Below are 12,252 nucleotides of genomic sequence, written 5' to 3' on the forward strand. Positions count from 1 at the left end.
CTAAGTGGGATTGTTCCTTAATTTCCTCCCCGGGTAGTTTGTTACTGGTTGTACAGACATGAACAGGTTTCTGTATAGTTGATTTTGTATCTTGCGACTTTACTGAATTCTAACAATTTTTTGGTGGAGTCTTTGGAATTTTCTATATATACATTTCTATACATATACATTTGCAAATAGTGACAGTTTTACTTCTTCCTTTCCAATTTGGTTGCTTTTTATTTCTTTTCTTGCCTACTTGTTCCAGCCATGCCATCCAATACCGTGTTGGTAAAAGGGATGAGAGTGGGTGTTTTTCTCCCTGATTTTAGAGGAAAAGCTTTCAGCTTTTCCCACCGAGTATGATGTTAGCTCTGGGTGTGTCATAAGTAGACTTTATTATGTTGAGGTACATTTCCTCTGTACGTACTTTGTTGAGAGTTTTTATCATAAGTATAAAATACTTGGAGTATTTTATCGTAAGTGGATGTTGAATTTTGCCAAATGCATTTTCTGTACCTGTTGAGATTATCATTTATTTTTTGCACGTTTGTTTTATGAGAGAAAAATCTACACCTTGGTCACTTACTTTTCAGTAAGTTTCCTTGAGAGGCACAGCATCTCACAGATTCTGTGGCCAGTGCCTTTAGCAGGAAGGTTGTGTTGGAATTTGGCATGCACCGTGCTACTGTTTCATGAGCATGAGTTTCTTTTCCCCCGATTTCTCTGGTTTTGTTCAGTTTGCCACCAGGAGTCACTGTGGTGCTCTTTGCCTTGTACACATAAGCACATCTCCTGCCTCGATAGAACTCCGTTTCATCTCGAACATAAATACCTTCAATTTTATGAAGAGCTGTGTGCTCCCTCTGGTTTTGGAGACCTCGCTTACAGACAGCAAAAATGGCCTTGGATCCCAGCCTTCTAGACACATTTGTCATTTCAGGAGCCCTGTCCCCAGCAGGCCTCCACAGGATTCAAGATGGCGGAAAGAGCAAGATGATCATTTGGTTTTTAGTAAACCACTTTGCTTTTATAAAAGACCTACATTAATATGGTAGTAGCTTTTTTTTTTTTTTATAAAATTGAAAATCCTCTTTGGAATCTTACAGTGAGTGAAAACAGGTAGTAATGTAAGTCTTTCATAAAAGTGAAGTGTTGTTATGTGAATTTTCAGAAAGTGGGGGGTATCTGTATTGTTGAATTTGGTTTGCTGTTTTTTTATTTTTACATTTTATGAATTTATTTTTTTCTTTTATAGTTTATTGTCAAGTTGGTTTCCATGTAGCACCCAGTGCTCATCCCGACAAGTGCCCTCCTCCCTGCCCATCACTCCCCTTCCCATCTCCCCCTCCCCCTGTTATTTTGTTTTCTTATTGATTTAATTTTTTGTTGATGACTTATATCTGTGTTCTTCAGGGATATTGACCTGCAATTTTCTTTCTTCTGGTGCCTCTGTTTATTTTTGGAGTCATGGTAATGCTGGCTGTGTAAAGTGAGTTTAAAATGTCTCTTTGGGGAATAATTTGAGAACAAACGTATTATTCTTTAAATGTTTGGTAGAATTTACCATTAAAGCAAATGTTCCTGGGCTTGTTTGTTGGGAGGTGTTTGATTACTGATTCACTCTCCTTACTGGTAATTGGGCTATTATCTATTAATGATTCAGCCTTGGAAGGTTGTGTGGTTTTGTTTTGTTTTTAAGTTTTTTTTTTTTCTTAATGTTCGTTTATCTTAGAGGGAGCGTGCATGAGTAGGGGAGGAGCAGAGAGAGAAGGAGACACAGAATCCAAAGCAGGCTCCAGGCTCTGAGCTGTCAGCACAGAGCCCAACACTGGACTCCAGTCCACATGCTGTGAGATCATGACCTGGCCCAAAGTTACACAACACTTAACCAACTGAGCCACCCATGCACCTTAGAAGGTTATATGTTTCTGGGAAGTTGTGCATTTCTTCCACATTGCCCAATTTGTTGGAGTGCAGTTGCTCATAGTAGTTTTTTATGTTCCTTTATATTTCTGTGGTATCACTTGTAATGTGTCCTCTTTCATTTCTGATCTTATTTTAGTCCTCTTTTCTTTGGTGAGTCTATCTAAAGGTGTTTGTCCATTTCATTCATCTTTTCAAAGAATCAACTCTTGCTTTCATTCCCCCCCCCGGTGATTTTTTAAAGTCGCCATTTCATTTGTTTCTGTTCTGGTCTTTATTATTTCCTTTCTTCTACTAACTTTGGGTGTATTTGCTGTTCTTTCTCTAGTTTCTTGAGATAGAAAGTTGAGGGGTTTTTTTCTTTTTCCTTTTTAACTTATTTTACTTTACATCCAAATTAGTTAGCATGTAGTGCAACATTAATTTCAAGAGTAGATTCCCTAATCCCCTTACCCATTTAGCCCAACCCCCCTCCCACAACCCCTCCAGCAACTCTTTTTTTTCTCCATATTTAAGAGTCTCTTATATTTCGTCCCCCTCCCTACTTTTGTATTATTTTTGCTTCCGTTCCCTTATGTTCATCTGTTCTGTGTCTTAAAGTCCTCATAGGAGTGAAATCATATGATTGTCTTTCTCTGACTAATTTCGCTTAGCATGATACCCTCTAGTTCCATCCATGTAGTTGCGAATGGCAAGATTTCATTCATTCTTTTTGATTGTTGAGTGTACACACACACACACACACACACACACAGCCACATCTTCTTTATCCTTTCATCCACTGATGGACATTTGGGCTCTTTCCATACTTTGGCTACTGTCGATAATGCTGCTATAAACATTGGGGTGCATGTGTCCCTTTGAAACAACATTCCTGTATCCCTTGGATAAACACCTAGTAGTACAGTTACTCGGTCATAGGGTAGTTCTATTTTTATTTTTTTGAGGAACCTCCCTACTATCTTCTGGGGTGGCTGCACCAGTTTGCATTCCCACCAGCAGTGAAAAAAGATCCTCTCTCTCCGCATCCACATCAGCATCTGTTGTTGCTGAGTTGTTAATGTTAGCCGTTCTGATGGGTGTGAGGTGGTATCTCATTGTGGTTTTGATTTCTTTTTCCCTGATGATGAGTGACACTGAGCATTTTTTCATGTGTTGGTTGGCCGTCTGCATGTCTTCTTTGAAGAAGTGTCTATTCATGTCTTTTGCCCATTTCTTCACTGGATTATTTGGTTTTGGGGTGTTGAGTTTGTTAAGTTCTTTAGAGATTTTGGATACTAACCCTTTATCTGATATGTCATTTGCAAATATCTTCTCCCATTCCATTGGATGCCTTTTAGTTTTGCTGATTGTATTCTTTGCTGTGAAGAAGCTTTTTATTTTGATGAGGTCCTAGTAGTTCCTTTTTGCTTTTGTTTCTCTTGCCTCTGGAGACATGTTGAGTAAGAAGTTGCTGTGGCAAAGGTCAAAGAGGTTTTTGCCTGCTTTCTCCTCGATTTTGATGGCTTCCTGTCTTAAGTTTAGGACTTTTATCCATTTTGAGCTTATTTTTCTGTATGGTGTAAGAAAGTGGTCCAGGCTCATTTTTCTATATGTTGCTGTCCAGTTTTCCCAGTACCACTTGCTGAAGAGACCATCTTTATTCCATTGGATAGTCTTTCCTTTGTCAAAGATTAGTTGGCCATACATTTGTGGTCCATTTCTGGGTTCTCTGTTCTATTCCATTCATCTGAGTGTCTGTTTTGTGCCAGTGTTCTTTTTCTTGATGTAGGTATTTGTCATTGTGAACTTCCCTCTTAGAATTGCTTTTGCTGCATCTCATAGGTTTATTTTATTAAAAAAAATTTTTTTTACATTTATTTATTTTTGAGAGAGTGAGACAGAGAGTGAGTAAGGAGGCGCAGAAAGAGAAGGAGACACAAAATCTGACACAGACTCCAGGCTCTCAGCAAGTGGTCAGCACAGAGCTGGATGCAAGGCTCGAACCCACAAACCATGAGATCATGAGCTGAGCTGAAGTCGGACACTTAACCACCTGAGCCACCTAGGCGCCCCATGTATCTCATAGGTTTAGATTTGTTGTGTCTCTTTTTTAATTTGGCTGAAGGTCCTTTGATTTCTCTTTTTCAGTAGCATGTTGTTTAATCTCCATTTGTTTGTAAATTTTCCAGTTTTCTTCTTATAATTTCTAATTTCACAGTATTGTGGTCAAAGAGGTGCTTGATATTGATTTCAATCTTAAATTAATTAGGACTTATTTTGTGGCCAATTGTGTGATCTGTCCTGGAGAATGTTTTGTATGTACTTGAGAAAAATGTATTCTGTTGCTTTTGAATGGAATATTCTATATATATTGTTATTTCTATCTGGCCTAACATGTCATTTTAGGTCTATGGTTTCTTATTGATTCTCTGTCTGGATGATCTATCCACTGATACAAGTGGGGTACTAAAGTCTCCTACTCTTATATTTCTGTCTCTCCCTTTAAGTCTGTTACTATTTGATTTATACATTTACGTGCTCCTACATTGGTACCTAAATATTTGTAAATGTTATATTCTCTTTTTGGATTTGCCCTTTTATCATTTTATAATGCCTTCCTTTGTCTCTTACTGCAATCCTTGTGTTAAAGTCTTTGTGTTACTTTGTCTGACCTAAGTGTGGCTACATTCACATGGAACATCTTTTCCATCCACCCCTTTACTTTCAGTCTGTTTCCTTACGCCTGAAATGAGTCTCTTATGGGAACCATGTAAATGTGTGTTGTTTTCTTTTATCCTTTCTGCCACTCTGTCTTTTGATTGGTAAATTTAGTCCATTTAAAGTAATCATTGATACATATGTTCTTATAGCCATTTTGTTTATTGTTTTCTGGCTGTGTTTTAATTCTTTTTCCTTCTACTTCTCTTGCTTTCTTCCTTTGTGGTTTGATGACATTTTTAGTAGTATGGTTCCTCTCTTGTTATCTTTGGTGTATCTGCTAGAGGTTTTTGCTTTGTGGTTACCGTGAGGCTTACATATGACAGCTTATATATATAGTAATCTATCTTATGTTTATAATAACTTAAGTGTGAACCTATTCTGTCTTTTTTTAGTTTCATTCATTTATTTAATTTGAGGGAGAGCTTGCATGTTCGAGTGGGGGAGGGGTAGAGAGAGAGAGATTGAGAGAGGGAAAGGATGAATCCTAAGCAGGCTCCACACCATTAGCACAGGGCCATGCTGTGCTAATAACTCACTGTCCCACAAACCGTGAGATGACGACTTGAGCTGAAATCAGGAGTCAAATGCTCAACTGACTGAGCCACCCAGGCACCCCATGTGGGAATGCATTCTAAAGCTGAACATTTTTACTCTTTACCTCCCATGTTTTACATTTTGCATGTCACATTGTACATCTTTTTATCTTATGTGTCCCTTACCTAATTATTTGACTTGCAGTCATTTTTACTACCTTTGTCTTGTAGCCTTTACACTAGCTTTATACTTGATTAATATACTCCTTTAATACATAGCTGTCTTTTCCAGTGAGTTTTATTTTATTTTAAGTTTATTTACTTATTTTGAGAGAGAAGGAGTGAGAGTATGAGTGGGGAAGGGCCAAAGAGTGAGAGGGAGAGAGAGAGTCCCAAGGTGGGTCCATGCTGTCAGCACAGAGCCCAACACATGGCTCCGTCTAAGGAACCATGAGATCATGACCTGATCTGAAATCAAGATTTAGATGCTTAACCAACTGAGCCACTCAGGCACCCCTACCAGTGAGAAATCTACCTTCATATATTTTCTTATTACTAATCACCACCTCCCTCTCCGCTTCTTTTTTTTTTTCCAGCTTAAAGACATCCCTTTAACATTTCTTATAAGACTGGTTTAGTGATGGTGAACTTTTTGATCTTTTGCTCATCTGGAAAACTTTTTATTTGTCCTTCAACCATGAATGATAACTTTGCTGGGCAGAGTATTCTTGGTTGGAAGTTTTTTCTCCCAGCACTTTGAATATATGGTGCCATGCTCTTCTGGCCTGTAACGTTTCTGATGAAAAATGTGGGTTTTCTTTGTATGTCACAAGTTGTTTTTTTCTGTTGCCTTTAAGATTCTCTTCTTTCTGTGTGTGTGTGTGTGTGTGTGTGTGTGTGTGTGTGTGTGTGTGTTTACCTTCTGACATTTTACCATGTGTCTCGGTGTGGGTCTCTCTGCATTCATTTCATTTAGAACTCACTGTCCTTCCTGGATCTGTAGGTCTTTCCTTCCCCAGGTTATTGAAGTTTTCAGTTACTGTTTCTTCAAATAAGTTTTCTGGCCGTTTCTCCTTCTGGGATTTATATAATGTGAATATTGGCCTGCTTGGTGTTGTCTTCTAAGTCCCTTAAGCTGTCGTCACTTTATTTCATTCTGTTCTCTTTTTGCTCTGTTGGCTGAGTTCCTCCATCCTGTCTTCGAGTTCATTGACCCAGCTTCCTCTAGTTAGCTGTTAAACCCCTACAGTATGTTTTTCACATCATTTTTTTTTTTGTATTTTCAGCTCTGTGACTTTTCTGTTGGCTACTTTCTTATATTTTCTGTCTTTTTTGTTGATATTCTCACTGTGTTATCCGTTCTCCTGAGTTTGGTGAACATCTTTATGACCATTAGTTTGAACTCTATCAGATAAATTCCTTATCTTCATTTCATTAAGGTTTTTAAAGAGTTTGATCTTGCTTTTTTGCTTGGAACGTGGTCCTTTGTTCATCATTTTGCCTGACTCTGTTTCCCTGCTTAGGCAAACTAGCATTGTCTACTTGAAGAGTAGGCCCGTGAAGGAGATGAAACTTATCCTTCAACCCTGTCCTTGCTCTTGGTTGTTTCTAAGATGTTTGTAATTACCAAAGGAGCCTATTTTATTTCTCATAGCTCCCAGTACTTCCGGGTGATCCAGGACCAGTTAATGTCCCAAAGGGGGAATCTCATTCAACACCTAGATTCAGGCTGATTGGAAGCCAGACCCCAGATTTCTTTTATTTTTTTTTTTAATGGTTATTTATTTCTTTTGAGAGAGAACTCACAGGTAGGGTAGGGGCAGAGAGAGAGAGAGAGAGAGAGTCCACACTGGCAGCTTGGAGCCTCACATGGGGTTCAATTTCATGAACCATGAGACCATGACATGAGCCGAAACCAAGAGTCAGATGCTTAACCTACTGAGCCACCCAGACGCCCCGTGGCCACAGCTTTTAAGGAGTGGAAAGCACGTGTGGCTGTAGGGGACTGCAAGCATCAGTCCCCTGACTGGCACAGCCCGGTCACATGCAGGTGGCCACGGTGGCAGCCATAGAGATCAGGACCCGTTGAGCCCGTCAGCTCCCTTCTGAGATCCTGGTGAGCTGTTGTGAGGGAGACAGGGAGCACAACGATCGCGTCCCCTGGCTACGTTCGTGTGAGCAGCTCTGTCGCCTCTGGATGTGTGCCAGACGCGAAGACTGCCCTTCAGGCTGGAGCCCCGGGACAAGCAGCTAGGCCCCTTTCCCACAAAGGCCGGGGATGTTTCCATCCGCTGTCTATGCGGTATGCTGGTGGTGGTCATCCCAGAACTGCCTCCCTGACCGTTACAGTCCCACAAGCCCCAGGAACCGAAGCCCCCCGGCCACCAGAGTCGGTGATCGAGGCTTGGGCCCGGGAGGCAGCCGCGAAGAGCAGGGTACCAGTGTTAAAGCTGGGGCACCGCCCGCACACGGGCTCCCCTCTGAGAGGTGCTGGTGCTGTGGAGACACAGCAAGGCAGGGATGGAAAGGGTGCCCGGCCGCCAACGTCTCAGGAAAGGCTTCCAGTTAGCCCCTGGACGTGTGTTTGGTCAGGCTCCTGTGAGGAGAAGCTTCTAGGCTCTTTCACAGAGAGACTGAGCCGCTGGGTCTGCTGCCTCTTGCAGTGCCCCAGGGACGGCCACTGTTGAAGAACCCTTTCTCCGTTGCTTACAGTTCTGTGGGACCTGTGAGGGCGAGTCCCACCGGCTAACAGAGCCAGGTGACGGAGAGGAGGCCCCGGGCACCCAGCAAAGGACATAAGCTCCTTCCTGGAAGATATTAGTGAGCTGGAGTGAAGCAGGGAGAGTGCAGGACTTACGTCCCCTGGCCCCCATTCCCTGAGAGCCCTTCTGGGGGCCCCTGGGAGTGTGCCACCCCGGAAGCCTCCCCTCAGACACACGGAATTGGCCTCTCTCTCAGAAACTGGGGAAAGGTTTCAGTCTGCTCTTGGTGCCGTGGTCTGGGAGGAGTGGTCGTCTACTGGCAACTGTCTCTCCAGTTGGTAGAGTCCAGTGGACCCAGGAGGGCGAGCCTCCCTGGCCTTTAAAGCCAGGTGATCGAGGGGTTACCTGACAAGCAGAATAGCAAACGCAAAACCTGGGGCACCAGGTGTGAGTAGACGCTTTCCTCCAGCAGATATTGGTGCTCGGGAGCACGGCAGGCGGGGAGCCAGATTGTGTCCCCCACTGGAGGGAGGCAGAGGCGTGCAAAGATGGCACCCACTGCATAAAAGAAAGAGAACATGGGCACCAGGAAAAAGATGGCGGCCGCCAGCTTTAGCAAGGCAGAGGAGATGGCACCATCCATTCCGTCCCTGAAGAGGCTCCCTCAGGGTGGTTTGGAAATGATGAGTCTCTTTTGCGTAAACCCTGGGCGCTTTTCAGAGAGCTGCTTCTGCACGCGGCCCCTGCGTGAGTGAGTCTGCACGCAGGCCCTGGAAGAGCCTCCCCAGCTCGCCACAGCCCCGCAGGCCTAGGCCGCAGCCCAGCTGGTCTCCGAACCAGAGGTTCCTGGGGCTCGTCTCCTAGGCGCACATCTTAAAAGTTGGGCTGTGAGGCATGGGAGGTTGAATCCTCTGCCTTTCAGGGGGAAGCTCCGGGCTTGAATTCCCTCCCAACGGTAGGCCGTCACACTGCGGGTGGGGCCTACGTGAGGCCATCTTGGCCTCTCCTACCTGCTTTGACGTGCTGCCTGGCTCACTTGTCCAAGCGGAAGGAGTCCGTGTGCCGGCTTTTAGGTTGTTTTTCAAAGGAAATTGATCCATATACAGCTATAGATGTAGTGTGTCCACCCAGGAGGTGAGTTCAGGATCTTCCTATGTTGCCATGTTGGACCACGAGCACTGGTTTCCCTAAGGACGCCACACAGAAGGAGTCTAATATTTGCTGACTGTAGAACCAAGTCGCTGAAAATGTGCATTCATAATCTGTTCTTACTAATTTTTGACATAGGAGTTTATACGAGAAATAGAAACTTCCGGCTATACAAATCATCGAAGATAGGGAAGCACGTGGCTTTGGAGATTGCTGAAGATAACAAGTTCTTCCCTAAACATTCAGAGAATATTTCTGAAGAAAATCAGTATTTCCTGTCTTCTTTGGTCAGCAACGTCAGGTATATAGTACCAGCATCAAACTGTGTGTTCGTGAATGCTTATTACGCAGTGAAGGGCATTGTGTAGTCCTAAAATGTGGGTTGTGTAAATTTGTTCTAACGTAAGGAAAAGGAAGTTCTCAAAACTCCAGGGTAACAGTTTTTTTTTTTTCCATAATATTTTATTGTCAAATTGTTTTCCATACAACACCCAGTGCTCTTCCCCTCAAGTGCCCTCCACCATCACCACCACCTCTTTTCCCCCCTCCCCCTTCCCCTTCAACTCTCAGTTCATTTTCAGCATTCAATAGTCTCTCAAATTTTACATCCCTCTCTCTCCCCAACTCTCTCTCCCTCCTCTGCTCACCCGTGTTCTCCATTAGGTCTCTCCTGTTTTCCTGTGAGACCTATGAGTGCAAACATATGGTTTCTGTCCTTCTCTGCCTGGCTTACTTCACTCAGCATGACACCCTCAAGGTCCATCCACTTTCCTACAAAGGGCCATATTTTTTTAGAAGGAAGGAAATTAAAACTGTTCCATTTGGAAATAGAGTCACTGTTAATATCTACTTTTCATATATGTGTGTTCGTACATATTTATATACCTTACCTCCTCCATTCAAAAAATATTTGACATCATTATTTATATGTTATATCTGTTTTTTATCCATTCAACATTATCTCACAAATAACTGCCAAGTTAATTTGCAACTGTTAGTTGTAATAAAAACTTAAAAAAACTGTTTTTACATGTTTATTTTTGAGAGAGAAAGAGAAAGCACACAAGCTGGAGAGGGGCAGACAGAGGGAGACACGGAATATGAAGCAGGCTCCAGGCTCTGAGCTGTCAGCACAGCTGGGCTCGAACCCACAAACCAGGAGATCACATCCTGAGCGGAAGTCGGATGTTTAACCGACTGAGTTACGGTTTTCAGAAGTAATGTTAAGGTCTCAGTATCCTTACCTTTAAAATGGAAGTCCTACCTGTCTTAGGGAGTTGTGAAGATTCAGTGGGTGAAAAGGTACACAGGAAATTACAGCCGGGCCTGGCTCGGGGTCTCTGTGGGCCAGTGCTGGCGGTTAGTGGCCGTCCCTGAGATTCTGGAAGCACAGTGGTGGCAGTGGACGAAGTCTGTCACCGTTGTTGCCACAGGAATGGGCTCTTACTCTGCCTTGCATGGCAGAGCCTGAGGTCATCTCCTGGTGACCAAATCCTGTTTCTTTCGTAGTGTCAGTGTTAATTTCATAGAAGTGGAGAGCTTTTCTACTGAATGGGGTTTCCTTAATTTTCGTGTGTGTAGACAAGTAAATAGGTATTTCTCTCCCTGAAATAAAATCTCATTGTTTTTATGGCTACGAGTATGTCTTTCAGTTAACTTTGTTTTTTCCTTCACTCTCATCCTTCCTTCTATTCCCCCTCCACACACTTTTCAAATTATGTTCACATTTATTCACACTTTTCAAATCATTGTAACAAAAATTTCAAAGGCTCTGTATGTTTGGAGAATAGAATTGTACTTCATTCTGTAGCTTCCACAGTCCCAGAGTCCTCTGATTTCACTCTAGTTAAAGAAGGTATTTTAATTTTTAATAATTTATTTTAGAGACAGGTAGTGGAGTATAGAGAGGGGCAGAGGGAAAGAGAGAGAATCCCAAGCAGGTTCCACGTCCGTGCAGAGCCCGACAGCAAGGTTTGATCCCGTGCATGACCCGGGATCATGATCTGAGCCGAAATCAAGAGTCACGAGTCAGAGGCTCAACTGACTGAGCCACCCAGGTGCCCCAAAGAAAGTATTTTAAGTGATCCCCAAACTACTCTTTTCTATATGGATCCGATTGGTGTTTTTGTAGGCTAACGTGGCTCGGTTGTCCTACAACAATTAGCTGTTGACCAAAGATTTTAATGTGGAACTATTCAGTCTTCTTTCCCTAGCCATCTCTCTTTAATTCTTAGATGATGTTAACTTTGTTTCTTTCACATATTTTCTTCAGATTCTCAGATACTTTACGAATTCTGACATGTGACACATCTCAAAATAAAGAAAAACGAATTGATTATTTTAACAGCACCAGCAGTAAAGGTAATTTTTTAAAGGTAATTTTAAGAGAACAATTTCCAATGAAAATTTAAAGATACAAAATCTGTTTTGCCTTAAAAATCTTAAACCTTCAGTATTCATATCTACTGATTTTTTTATCTTTTGTAGATTTTATTTATTTATTTATTTATTTATTTATTTATTTATTTATTTATTTTGAGAGAGCGAGAGCGAGCGAGCTAGTAGTAGGGAAGGGGCAGAGAGAGGGGAAGAGAGAGAGAATCCCAAGCAGGCTCTGCACCAACGAGGATCTTGAAATCATGAACCATGAGATCATGCCCTGAAATGAAACCAACAGTCAGACACTCAACCAGATGAACCATACAGGCACCCCAATACCTACTGATCCTTTATTTTTAATGTTTTTAATGTTAATTTATTGTTGAGGTGGAAGGGGCAGAGAGAGGGAGACACAGAATCCGAGGCAGGCTCCAGGCTCTGAGCTGTCAGCACAGAACCCGGCACAGGGCTCGAACCCACAAACCATGAGATCATGACCTGAGCTGAAGCAGACCCTTAACCGACTGAGCAGCCAGGTGCCCCAAGAAAAGGTATTTTTTGAAACTTACTCACTAATTTTCATTATATGGTGGCTTTGGGGAACAAAACAACAATAGGAAAATAGAGTAGATTGTTGGTAAAAACAGAACTATTATTAAAAGAAAAACCTAGGGGCACCTGGGTGGCTCAGTCAGTTAAACATCTGACTTTGGCTCAGGTCATGATCTCATGGTTTGTGGGTTCGAGCCCCACATCGGGCTCTGTGCTGTCAGCTCAGAGCCTAGAGCCTGCTTCAGATTCTGTGTCTCCCTCTTTCTCTGCCCCCCCTCCCTGCTCATGCTCTCTCAAAAATTGAAAAAAAAAAAAAAAAAAAAAAAAAA

The 12,252-nt window shown here is 42.5% G+C and overlaps 1 protein-coding gene across 2 annotated transcripts in view; it reads left to right on the forward strand.

Moving 5' to 3' along the window:
• PRIMPOL (primase and DNA directed polymerase) overlaps nucleotides 1-12,252 on the forward strand; it is a 54,087-nt gene that overhangs the window by 28,285 nt on the left and 13,550 nt on the right. For both annotated transcript variants that reach the window (XM_029917969.1, XM_029917346.1), the window contains 2 exons: nucleotides 9,131-9,293; nucleotides 11,265-11,353. In XM_029917969.1, coding sequence (XP_029773829.1) covers nucleotides 9,131-9,293; nucleotides 11,265-11,353 — 252 coding nt within the window. The remainder of the gene's footprint in view (nucleotides 1-9,130; nucleotides 9,294-11,264; nucleotides 11,354-12,252) is intronic.

This window comes from Suricata suricatta, chromosome 1, assembly GCF_006229205.1.
Source record: "Suricata suricatta isolate VVHF042 chromosome 1, meerkat_22Aug2017_6uvM2_HiC, whole genome shotgun sequence".
Taxonomy (NCBI): Eukaryota; Metazoa; Chordata; class Mammalia; order Carnivora; family Herpestidae; genus Suricata; species Suricata suricatta.